The sequence below is a fragment of the Vanacampus margaritifer genome, chromosome 6 (genome assembly GCF_051991255.1).
Source record: "Vanacampus margaritifer isolate UIUO_Vmar chromosome 6, RoL_Vmar_1.0, whole genome shotgun sequence".
NCBI lineage: Eukaryota > Metazoa > Chordata > Actinopteri > Syngnathiformes > Syngnathidae > Vanacampus > Vanacampus margaritifer.
Window position 1 is genome coordinate 20,542,171 of NC_135437.1, and position 12,191 is coordinate 20,554,361.

The window sequence follows — 12,191 nt, forward strand, 5'->3', positions numbered from 1 at the left end:
CTCCACCTTCCTCGTAGTGCTGGCGCTACAGCAGTTGGCCTTGTCACTCCAAACCATGTGTCCCTTCAGGAATTTTGCTCTGTCCTCAACAAGCAGCCTCAAGGTCACTAGCGCTCCTAGCGATCCACCTTCGCATTCGATCCAGATCTCCGTCATTTAACATCACTTGCCTCCGGATCACAAACACGACAAAGTACAGTATGCCCGACTCCTACACTGGACAAGTTGGATTTCCTGGGGTTTACAGAGGCCGCACGCCAGACGGCGATCTTGGACGTCTCGGATCGGGAGTTCTTATGGAGGTGCATATGTGCTTCCAGAAACCCCCACCGCGCTCATCTCAGCGTCAGCAACTGACGCTTAGAATAGTTCGCAAAGTCTGACATGTAACTGGGCTTGGGTTTCAGTCGCACAGCCTCCTGCAGCACATCAATGAGATCAAAGTTGCGGCCTCGCTGTAGTAGCTTTCTCTCCTTCGACTCTCCTTTTTGTCCACTATGGACACAAATGTCTTGCTTTGTAAAAAAAAAAATAAAAAATCATCTCCAGTCTAGAATGTTCAGGCACTCAATTCAAAGGAAGGAGTTTGTAGTTTAAAAAAACAACAACACTTTTTGTCATCCTGGCCTGATGGCAGTACATTAATGGTCACATCTTGTACCTGTAGGGAAATAGCTAGCTATGTGGAATCGTTATTTAAACATTCACCTCAAGAAAAAAATAAATAAATAAAATAAAAAGGTTACTTATCCCTCATTTGCTAATAACTGAACATAAACAGACAAACAACACAAAACAGAGCATGTGACTTCAGAAGTGACGCGGAATTAGCGACATTTCTGCTCAAAAGGTGCGTTCATCGCCTCTTTTTGATTTTCAATTGAATGTACATACTAAAAAAAATAGTGTTAATAGTGTTATAGTTAACACTTCATTACAAAAAAAAAAAGTCATGCTACCGATGTAGCAGCTATAGGCTACGTAGCCTACTCCTGTTTCCAGTGCTAAAGCTAGCTCAGTATTGCTAATGCTGCTATTTTGTTGAAGCTGGACAGCATTCTCTTCTCTGTGACTATTGATCCTGACTGTACACTTTTACTCGCATGAATAAATGAATGGCCATGTTTGAAAGTCACACGTCAGTAAGGCGTTATCAATATAAGAGGGGTAATGCTGAGTTGCTAAAGGCATCTGCAATTCATAATAAAACATCAGTGGTGATAGTCATGTCACAAAAGCTACAAGGCCAGGAAAGTTTAATTAAAAAGCACCATAAGTTGATACAGCAATATATTTGACCAGAAATACTGTACCCCCCCACCCCCCCCACACACACACACACACACACACATTTTGAAGACAAACATATTTTAAAAGATAAAAAGCATCTCCTGTTATATGTATATGTACATCAATTATTGACACTTAAGAAGCCTATGAAACATTTCTTTACAATAAATTGTACTGTAAAACGTGTATACTTGATTAGGGGTGTGCCAAAAAAAATTGATTCTCATAAGAATTCCGATTCTCATTTAGTATGATTCAGAATCGATTTTAAATGTCCCAAAATCAATTTTATTTTAATTATTTTATACTGTCTTGCCTTTGTCCGTGTGTGCCTTTATTGGGAGCGCTGTTCATGTTGTATCCGATTTGGCCACTGAGGAGCAAGTGTGGTTCCACGCGCTCTAATACACTGTTAAGTTGTAGCCACATTGGAGAGTAGAAGGAAAAAGTCACAATCAAGTTATTCCAATAAAAGTTGTGTTTTTGCAGCGTGGAGACGTTCTTTTGAGTGATGAAAGTGCCGCGAGTAGCGCGGTAATTAGCATTAGCGAGTCCGACTGGAGTAGATCATTACAATTCCTTGCACATCTATAGATTGAAGCAAAAATTATTTTGAATCAAAAATCGTTCTTAATTGAAAATCGATTCTGAATCGAATCGCAGACCCAGTCAAAGATTCTCACCCCTATACTTGATATTAAGTGCATGCGTGTGAATAAACATCACTAGTTACACAATCGTGGCCTATTGTGACTTATCTGCAAACATCCACAATCAGACAAGTCAAGCGCTAATACAAATAACTGGACTGGCCATAAAAACATCAGAAACTGGTTGAGTAAAAACACTAGATGTTGCCTAAGGTGGGAAAAGACCATTTAAAAAGGGCCATGAAATGTGTGTAACAGTAATGGATGGACCAGAAGGCCCGGTTCACCACCACTGATCTTCTTCCTCTCCAAGCTTGCCATTATGGACCCTGAAGGGCTTTTCCCAAACTGTTTTTCCAAAGAGTTCGCGTCTCTCAGCAATTGTGTCTCTATGTACATACATTCTCGAGCAACAAAGAGAAATGATTAGGCCAAGACAAACTGCCAGTTTGTCAGGAGGATTTTCAACCCTCTGATAACGGAGACGACCGACGTGGCCGGGTTGAACTTTAAGGTGTTTGCGTCGCCTTTCTTACACTTGTCTCGAAACACGTAAATGCAGCCGTTGCAGCTGGCCACTTTCCACAGCGACGGCACGCAGCTCCACGCTTCGGGGAAACGCAGGCGGGTGAAGCTCTCCAGCAGCGGATTGTAGCAAACCAGCGAGTCTCCTTCCGCCACGATGAAGATGACGTCCATGTGGACGGCGGCGTGCATGCATCCGGCGAACGGCAGCATGTACGCTTTCATCTGGCAGTTCTGGGACGCCGTGTCGAAACACTGAATGAGGCGCGACGGCTTGGTGAAAAAGTCCATGTCGTTCTCCTCGCCGCCGAGCAAATAGATGGTACCGCCCAAGTTGACGCCGGCGGCTCCCGAAACCGCCGTGTCCAGCTGGCTGGTCTCCGTCCACACGTTGTCCTTCACCGTGTAGAAGATGACGGCGTTGGACAGCGTTTCCTGCTGCGTTTTCCCGCCCAGAGAGTAGATGGCGTCCTGGCCGGGAACCGACACCATGGTGTGGTGGAGGCGGTCTCTGGGCAGCGGCGCGCAACGCTCCCAGTCCATGGTGTGCATGTTGCACTTCCACATGCGCCGCGGGATGGAGCCGCCCACCACGTAGAGGTCACCGCCGTGCTTGCAAGCGGCGGTGATCTGGTGGCAGAGGCTGTTTTGGCCGCTGACGCTGATGGCGTCGTCCTCGTCGCAGTGAAGCGACACGGCCAGAGAGTGAGTCCTCGTGTCCTCTTTGCCGATCAGATAAATGTGAACGTTCTCACCGATTTCCTGGGGCCGGAATATAGAATTATTATTCGTTCAGACGCGGACATCACGAAAAAAGTCAGCTTGAACATTAACTCATTCGCTGCCATTGACGGCTATCGACGTCAAAAATTCATTTTAACTATTTCTATTAGTTTAGCTTTTTTTATTTTTTTATTTAATTTCATTTTTTATGAAAACCTAGCAATTTTTTTTTTATTGTACATTTATAAAAGATATTAAATTTGTGATTCATCGTGAGTCAACTATTGAAGTCATGCGGTTAATTACGATTACAATTTTTTATCATCTGAAGCCCCTCATTTTTAATAATATTTTTTTAAATTAGGGGCATCAGCCGATAATTTTTTTATTATTGTAATTGATCACATGACTTCACTAGTTAACTAACGATTAATCTCAAATTGTATATCTGTTGAATGTACAATAAAAAAAAAATCTAGGTTTTCATACTCTTGTTAGCAAAAGTGGAAAAAAATGTTAAATTAATAGAAATAGTTCAAATGAATTTTTGACGTCTATAGCCGTCAATGGCAGTAAATGAGTGAAACAAAATGGAACTGAATTTAACAATAATCGATTAAGTCAGGTTTTGATTGTATGTGCTTAAATCGTACCTTAAGATTTTCTTGGAGAATACAAGCAAATTCCTCTCTTTCCACCTTGTTGTGATTTATCCATGACTCGATGGCCACAGTTGGATTCTGGGAGCTCGGAACTCCATCTGGGGAGAACAAACATAACGACTTTGATCGTTAATATGCATTTGAAGATGTTGTCTTTTATGGTAAAAAAAAAAAAAAAAAAAGGATTAAAGTAAAGTAAAAAAGCAGACTGTGGCAGCAGTACTACCTTTGATGATGTCTAAGAGGAGACACAGCGGCAGGTTGAGGAATTCCTCAGTCAGATGAAGTTGGGCCAAGTGGATTTTAGCGCAGTGTTTGGCAGATGTGTACAACTCCTGGTCACTGTGCCTGTCTGCAAGCCACATCACCTGGACAAGGACATAATCACAAATGTATTTATTTTTTTTAAACAGGGCTCAATATTATTGAGGCTGATCAGAGAATTCAATAAATGGGATTCCTCTCTTAAGTTCATTTTCTCCAATTAACTTGGCGCGTGCTGGTGGAGGGATGGGGGCAGGATGAGATACTGAAACACAGATGTCAGTTTGTACTAGTGAGCCCCAAGGACAACGTGAGTAGCCCAGTGGGTCAGTTCTAAAGATAGCTCACCAGTGATGGAACACTGTTGACTTACTAAAATTTAAATGAAACAAGGGAAAATGTCAACATTTATTTATTTAAACTTATCTTGATACATGATTGTCCTGTACTAATAAATATTCTACAAAAAATAAATTTTCAATACAAAAAAATGCTGATTTTATTTACCCAAATATTGAGTAAAAAAAAAAAGAAGCGAAAAGGTCATTTTAGAGCTGTCATTTTTGTTTCTTTTTTGCTCATGATTAATATACTATCAGAATCTAATATCGGCCCGTGCGTAACAATGCAACTCTGTAAAAAATGACATGTTTTGGCAATTTGAGAAAGACATCTCTGTTTTTTATTTTGAAGTCATCTGTTCATGGAAAATTATTTGTCATATTTTATTTTCCATATAATATCAGAATTGGCATCAGTCTAAAAAACAACACAAAAACATATCAGTCCGGCCCTAATAACATGTGCGGAACACCAACTCACCTGCAGACAATTCTTGACTTCCACGGTCCGCGAGAGAAAGCGAGAACATTCCTCAAAGAGAGCGGTTAACTGGTACATGTCTGCCATCTCGTAGGTGTCCTGCAGCTCCTCCACCCTTAGTTTAATGGCGCCGTGGTAGATGTAGTCAACCAGCAGCTGGAAGACACCAGCGCTTACGTCCTTCAGTTCGATACAGCGGTTGTGAGATTCTTTGAGGTTGGAGGTGAACATGGAGCGGAAGAAACTGCTCTGCGCTGACAGCACGAGTCGGTGTAAGTGGAACTCTTTGCTATCCACCGTGATGGTAACGTCGGCAAACAGGCCGTCTTCCAGGCACAGGTCCATGATGCTTTTTGCCACCCGGCTGGAGTGGGAGCGGTCGGTGAAGGTGTAGCCCTGGAAGTAGTTCTCCTCTCCCCCGACACTGAGGCCACCCTCCTCACTGGACTCCATATCGCCTGGCTGGGCAAAACAAAAACAAACAAACAAAATAATTCACTATTAGCCAAACAAAACTCCCGGCTTCATTTGGATTTATTAGATAATTTCGTAAAAGATATGTGCACATAACATGACCAAAAAACAGTGACCGAAAAACATAATTGTTATTGAAACACAAGAATCTAGCTCCAGGACGACAAGGTGACCTTTATATCTCATGGCACAAACAAGTAGAAGGTAACTAAAACTAACACATTCCAAAGTAGTGACATGCACTAGATTATAAACAACAATATTTAGATGCTACTGTATGTGACATTCCAGTGATGCTAACTTTAGCTGTTCTGTATGGACGCTCGCGTTAGCGCATGTTAGCACAGCTCCCTGTCCAGCGCAGAAACTAACTCACCCGTGAGTTGACATTTATTAAGAACAATATTTTCAACGAAATAATTGCTTAGAATACGATTATTAAATCAGGACAATCACCTTTAACCACTTAAGCGTAAAGATACAACGAAACTGCTCACCGGAAGTAAATAAACTTTGCAACGGTCAGCTGATCATCGTCTTCTTCTGTCATGTAAATCTGGATGACGTAGGTACGCTACTGCCTCTCGTAGGCTAGAAGTATATTACATGTAACTACAGGACCTCAGCCACACGTCATTGTCAAGCTGTAATTGATGCTCAAGGGCGCATGACCAGTTATTGAGACGTTTAAATTTTTTGTTGTAGTGTATTCACACTGTTTTCATTACATTTTTTGAGATGAGGAAATCACTAGTGCATCCTTCTACTTAAATGTCCTTCTTTCATGATATGATATCACTGTAGCGTGAACTTTTGACATTTTCCATAATTTCACCTAAAAGCCAAATTATCCCTCACTTTTTATGAGTACTTTATGTTGCAAACATAATACTGCTGATCACTTAAATGGAGAATGGCAGTAGCATCATCATATTTTGGGGATATTTTTCTTTTTCTGGAACTGTGGTCTTAGTCAATTAATTATGAACATGTAAAAATAGCAGTTAGTGTTAGCTAGCACAAAACATTCAGGCTTCTGCTGGAAAGAAAACAGGAAATGCCTGCCAGAACATCTGCCATTTTCGGTTAATCAGATCCAGTTTAAATGGTTACAGGTGTGAGGTGACTCAGTTTTATTGTGATTGGTTAATTCTGAACAGCCACATCGCAAGTATAAGAGGGTGTGCACACTTTTGCAACCACATTACCTCCGTTATTTTTTCTATATTTCTTCAATAAAAAGTCAAGGGAGTTACTTTTAATTCTTCTACCTCGATTACTTCTGCAGGATTTGAACACTTTGGATCAGAACGGCAAGATCCCAAATATTGCTGTTCCGCATCACGGCCATCTGGCTTAGGATTCCTTTTTCCAGGCAGGGAAAAAATGTGAGGTATTCTGACAGAGTTGCCTCTGCCTGTACTCACTACTGGACAAGGGAGAAGGATGCAGTAGTGTCATGTTGGAAATGAAGTATGAAGATGAAACTCCATTTAAGAATTTGGCAGCTGGTCATCATGTGGATGTGTTTCCAACGAGCGCTGCAAGGTAAGTTGTTGGATGGAATCTTTCGGAATATATTGAGACGGAGTTGTCAAATATGTGATGAAACTGACCACACTGGAAACAAGGGAGCTGTTTACCTGTTTATCAGTATGTGCACCACCGTTTTTCCGTACTGCATTTTGGAAAAATACATTTGTTTGAAATGAATCCAGCAAAAATATTTTCTGCTTTAGATTCATCTGCAGGTATAAGTCCAAGTGGCTCGTCAGTCGTTGATGCAAACCTGATGTTCGAGGTACCATTGCCATGCTACATTTCAGTGAACATAAATTACAACACTCTGGTTCCGTTTAAGACAAGTTGTTTGTTCTCGCAGTTTTTGCTGGGCGGTGTGGAACTCAACCAGGACGACAACATCATCATCCTTGATGAGGAGATGGCATCAATGAGGAGTGGGCGGGCCTTCCTCTCGCAGATCAACGACAACATTCCCAGGAGTCGGAGTTCCATGGAGCAGATGCTGGACATGCTAAAGAGTCGGAGGAAGCAGCCACTGACTCGGGATCAGTTTGAGAGTCTGGTCTTGAGCACGGTGCTCTCGGCGCACCAGGCCGGGAACCGGCGGCGACCCGAGGACCGGGAGGCCTGGGGCGGAGTGCTCCTGCAGCTGGCAAATATCACCGTGCATGAGCTACGTGGAAGTTACCTCTTCGATTATGTGTAGAAATACAATAAACGATTAATTTTGATGCAGCAGATTTGGCTTGTATTGCTTTCACTACTATGATCTTTCGTCCATTTATGTAAATGTATATTTAGATTTACAGTATCAGCCGTGGCAAGAAAAAATATAGAAAAATAAGAATAAAAAGTAGTAGCTTTTGAAAAATAATATAATTGCAATTTTTTTCTTTTTCATTATTGAGATTTAATATGTGATTATTTTCTTCAAGGTCATATTCCAGTCTATTGTTTTTTTAAACAACCAAGCAATAAATCTAATAATCTAATGAATCTGTATTTCAAGAAATAATACCGGATTTAACATTAAACAATTAAATAAATAATAAATAATACAGCCTTTGGTTTCGAATTCAATTAATTGTTCAGCCTGAAGTAATAATTTGATCATAATGATTGATCATAATGGGGAATGTGAGGTTACTCGCCGTCAAAACTGACAAACTAGCGGCTGTTTAAAAAATTGCAGTTGTTTATTTACATTCAATCTTCGTCAAGCACGCTATGGTCGCAAGACTACTTTCCTAACTTTCTTATATTAAAGCCTTGTTTCAAAATAGGATGAAGTTGATTTCTTCCCTTTAAATTTTTCGCACACAACACCCCATAAAGACAACATGAATGTATGTTGTTGTTAAACGTTATTGCAAAACCACTAGTGCACCGTGCCGTAATCTCCATGATTAACCTAAAAAAAAAAAAAAAAACGTATTTACAGACAAAAGATCAATTTAATTAGAAGTTAAGGCCCAGTGGTAATGAGGTCACACTGTACAACATCTGCTCCCACCACCAAAGCTGCTAATTATGAGGAGATATTGACGACTACTGGTCAGCTGCCTAATTCATTCTGATATTGATCCATCCCGCGACCGTGCCTTTTGACAATGGCCCTCCCACGTCCTGGCAACACAATGAGCTCCACCAGCTGTAAGATCGGCCACTTCACATGCGCACACACACTTGGAGTGGACACATCCCCCCAAATACATTTGTCGTATTGTCTAAAATGTTACTCTCAGCAACATCCAGTTTCCACGACATTACTGCACTCCACACTTTAACTCATTCACTGCCATTGATGGCTATAAACGTCAAAAATTCATTTAAACAATTTCTATTAGTTTAACATTTTTTTTTCACTTCTGTTAACAAGAGTATGAAAACCTAGGAAAAAAAGTACATTTCATTTGTGATTCATCGTGAGTTAACTATTGAAGTTATGCGATTAATTACAATTAAAAAAATTAATCGCCTGATGCCCCTAATAAAAAAAGAAAAGATTATTGAAAATTAGGGGTGTCAGACGATTAATTTTTTTATATTGTAATTAATCACATGACTTCACCAGTTAACTCACAATTAATCCCAAATTTTATATCTGTTCTAAATGTACAAAAAAAAATATATATTCTAGGTTTTCATACTCTTGTTAACAAAAGTGGGGGTAAAAAGTCAACCCAACCGAGTTGGTTGACTTTTTTTTCTCCCCAGCCCTGAGTGCCATTTTTTACTGGCCTCATTTGACTTATTTCTAAATACCAGACGGAGAGTGTTTTTTTTATTTCAAGTGGTAAACCCCCCACACCCCCCCCCCCAACTCGTTTTTCTCTATACAAAATTAAATTAAAAAATGTAATCACCTGACGCCCCTAATTTTTAACAATCCCCTCCCCCCCCCAAAAAAAGATTATAAAAAAAATGTCTAGGTTTTCATACTCTTGTTAACAAAAGTGGGAAAAAATGTTAAACTAATAGAAATAGTTTAAATGAATTTTTGACGTTTATAGGCGTCAATGGCAGTGAATGAGTGAATATTCAAACCAATGATGAGAGCCCAGTGTAATTATGTATTGATGAAAGCTAACAATTGATTTAATCGTTTAAAACTCTCCCATATGGCTTGGTCAGCATGCTGTCATTTGCTTATATCTCCTCATTTTATTGACGTGTCAATTATATGTATAATCACAATTTCTGTCGGCATCACATTTGTGATTCTGCAATTTAGTTTTGTAACATGAAACAGCCAAATTAGCTAGGCCGACACGTCTTCTATAATGTCCTACTCCATTCCACTAACTGTGTGAAAATGACAGCAAGGTTGGTTGCGTAATGGCCACATGTGCATTAGTTGCCTGGCTTTCCATATATTTGGTTTATTGATTACATATTGACCAGAAGAGGAGAATCGATACTAATATTCCAGTGAAATCTGTCGACTCATGCTGCCAAATGCTGTGGCGTGCACGTGGAGGTCACCGCCACACTCCACACGATTAAGGCCAGGCTGCTCAATCAAACGTGATCAATGGGGTTAAGGTCATTAACATGTTATGAATATCGCAGGGGCCTGGGAAAGTAGCGGAGAGGAGGAGCCAGCTGAGCTTTGATTGGTTGGACCTCGTTTCTAGGAGGGGCCAGAACCCGGTGACCTTAGGGGTCATTGGAAGCGCTGATGAACTCTGACCTTATGCTAAGAGGCGGCTGGAGAGGTTTGATTGGCAAATTATTACGCTGGTTAGCTGCAACATTATGACCGCTTGCGTCACACAATATGAGCCAATACAAGAGCTGAATAAAAAAAAATAAAAAAAATGCTGCCAGGTACTAATGTTTGTTTCTTTTGTTCATTGTACTGCTGCATGGAGAGCAATTCAGTTTACAAGAGAGTTAAAATGGAAAGTTCGTTTTTTGGGCTTTTAAGTTGTACACATAAAACCCATATGCGACCATTCTGTATGCATGTTCTGTTCCATTTCCGACATTTGATAGAATAAAATTCAGATAACCAATTAAACCAATCCATCAATTTAAAAAGGGGAAGCCAACCCCAATTATTATATATATTTTTTTTTACAATATGCTCTAAGTGCCACACATATTTAAACACATTTCAGAGGGCGGCCATTTTGCCACTTGCTGTCGACTGAAAATGATTTCTGAGTTTGGTCATGTGACGTTATCAAGCTGATCTGTGATTGGTCATTACCTGAGCCTGAGTAACCGTGATGTCTATTTTCAGTCGCCAGCAAGTGGCAAAATGGCCGCCCAGTGAGATGGATAAAACGGGTGTATTTTGCTGCTTAATTCATATTCCACAAATGCAATATACTGTAAATCAGAATACCATTCATAGTTACTAGTTGGGCTGAACAGAACATATTGAGAATTTTTTTGTGTTGAATTCCACTTTAAAATAGTGTCGTTTTTGGTCGTTTAGCACAACAACCAAGATACGAATTACAGGCAGAACATGTGACTGCTTTACAATACTTTGGTATTTACAACAGAGGAAAACAAATGGCAACCCTGTTTAAATGTCCTTATCTTTGTCTTATGTTGTGATGTGATAATTGGAAGAAAAATGAAGAAAAAAAAACGTCCCAGTATTTGTTGATTTGAAACGGGCTAAGATCAGCTGATTAAATTAAGTTTGTTGTGATACTTCCATGTATTTCTAGATCTACATTGTGTTTTGAGCATTAATATTTTTGTCAAAAGGGATGCAACGCTTGCATTGAAATCTGAAGAAACAAACCATACCCATAATATAGTTTCCAATCATACAATTTGGTTTGAATGCATAGCAAAAAAAAAACAACAGCATTCAAAACAGCAAAACCATTCTTTAAAAAAAGTTTATTGGCTTTTAAAACCACTTTAAAAATCTCACCAGTGAGTACTTTCCATTGAAAAAAAACAAAAAAAACAATGCGTTTGCAATATTAACAAGCTACTGTACATTAAGCAGTACACCAGACAACACCACAGAGGAGGGTATTTTTTTTCTTCTTCTACTGGTAGAAATGAATTAAAGAGTGAAACAGAGTTGGAGCCGGGTCAGTCAAAGGTAAAATTACTGCTTGATGGAGATCAGAAGAGGTGCATTTCCTTCAATAAGAATTCAAATATCAGTGCCTTTAAGAAAGAAAAAAAAACAGGAACATGTCTTCACAACTGAACTTTGAGACGTGTGTGTGTGTATATATATATATATACATATATATATATATACATATATATATACATATACGTATATATATATCTACATATATATCTACATATATATATACGTATATATATACGTATATATATATATATATATATATATATACGTATATATATATATATATATATATACATATATAAATATAAATATATATACATATATATAAATATAAATATATATACATATATATAAATATATATATATATATATATATATATATATATATAAAATCAACAGTAAAGCAGTCATCAACGTAAGACAACAGAACAATGTTAACGTATAGTAAACAGCAAACGACAGAAGTAACTGACAAAACTGGCACTGCCTGTCCGGTTAACAGAACCTGCCCACATCACAGCAGACGGCGGTCACCGAGAATATATAAAGTACAACAGAAGACGTCACACATGCGTGCGTACAATCATTTATCAACACAATGAGCACGTAGGTTTTTAAAGGTTACGTTTTTTCCCCCCCCCTTCAATGCGTCATATTCTCATGTATGAGAACGCGTAAGAAATG

The 12,191-nt window shown here is 39.3% G+C and overlaps 2 protein-coding genes across 4 annotated transcripts; one reads left to right on the forward strand and one right to left on the reverse strand.

Annotated features, from left to right (window-relative positions):
- Nucleotides 1-1,333: 1,333 nt before the first annotated feature.
- Nucleotides 1,334-5,969, reverse strand: kbtbd4 (kelch repeat and BTB (POZ) domain containing 4). 3 transcript variants are annotated; one of them, XM_077568310.1, is made up of 5 exons: nt 5,908-5,969; nt 4,937-5,398; nt 4,077-4,218; nt 3,842-3,948; nt 1,334-3,227 (listed from the first exon to the last, which is right to left on the reverse strand). In XM_077568310.1, the coding sequence occupies exons 2-5, from the start codon at nt 5,387-5,389 to the stop codon at nt 2,367-2,369; spliced, it is 1,563 nt and encodes a 520-aa protein (XP_077424436.1). In that variant the 5' UTR covers nt 5,390-5,398; nt 5,908-5,969; the 3' UTR covers nt 1,334-2,366. The 3 variants fall into 3 exon arrangements, with proteins under 3 accessions (XP_077424436.1, XP_077424435.1, XP_077424437.1); XM_077568309.1 differs by having other exon boundaries at nt 5,867-5,946; XM_077568311.1 differs by having other exon boundaries at nt 5,787-5,919.
- On the forward strand, nt 5,385-7,640 carry LOC144054329 (protein FAM180A). Its single transcript, XM_077569655.1, has 4 exons — nt 5,385-5,614; nt 6,699-6,958; nt 7,150-7,211; nt 7,293-7,640. Exons 2-4 carry the CDS (start codon nt 6,886-6,888, stop codon nt 7,638-7,640), a joined length of 483 nt encoding a protein of 160 aa, XP_077425781.1. The 5' UTR covers nt 5,385-5,614; nt 6,699-6,885.
- Nucleotides 7,641-12,191: the final 4,551 nt, after the last annotated feature.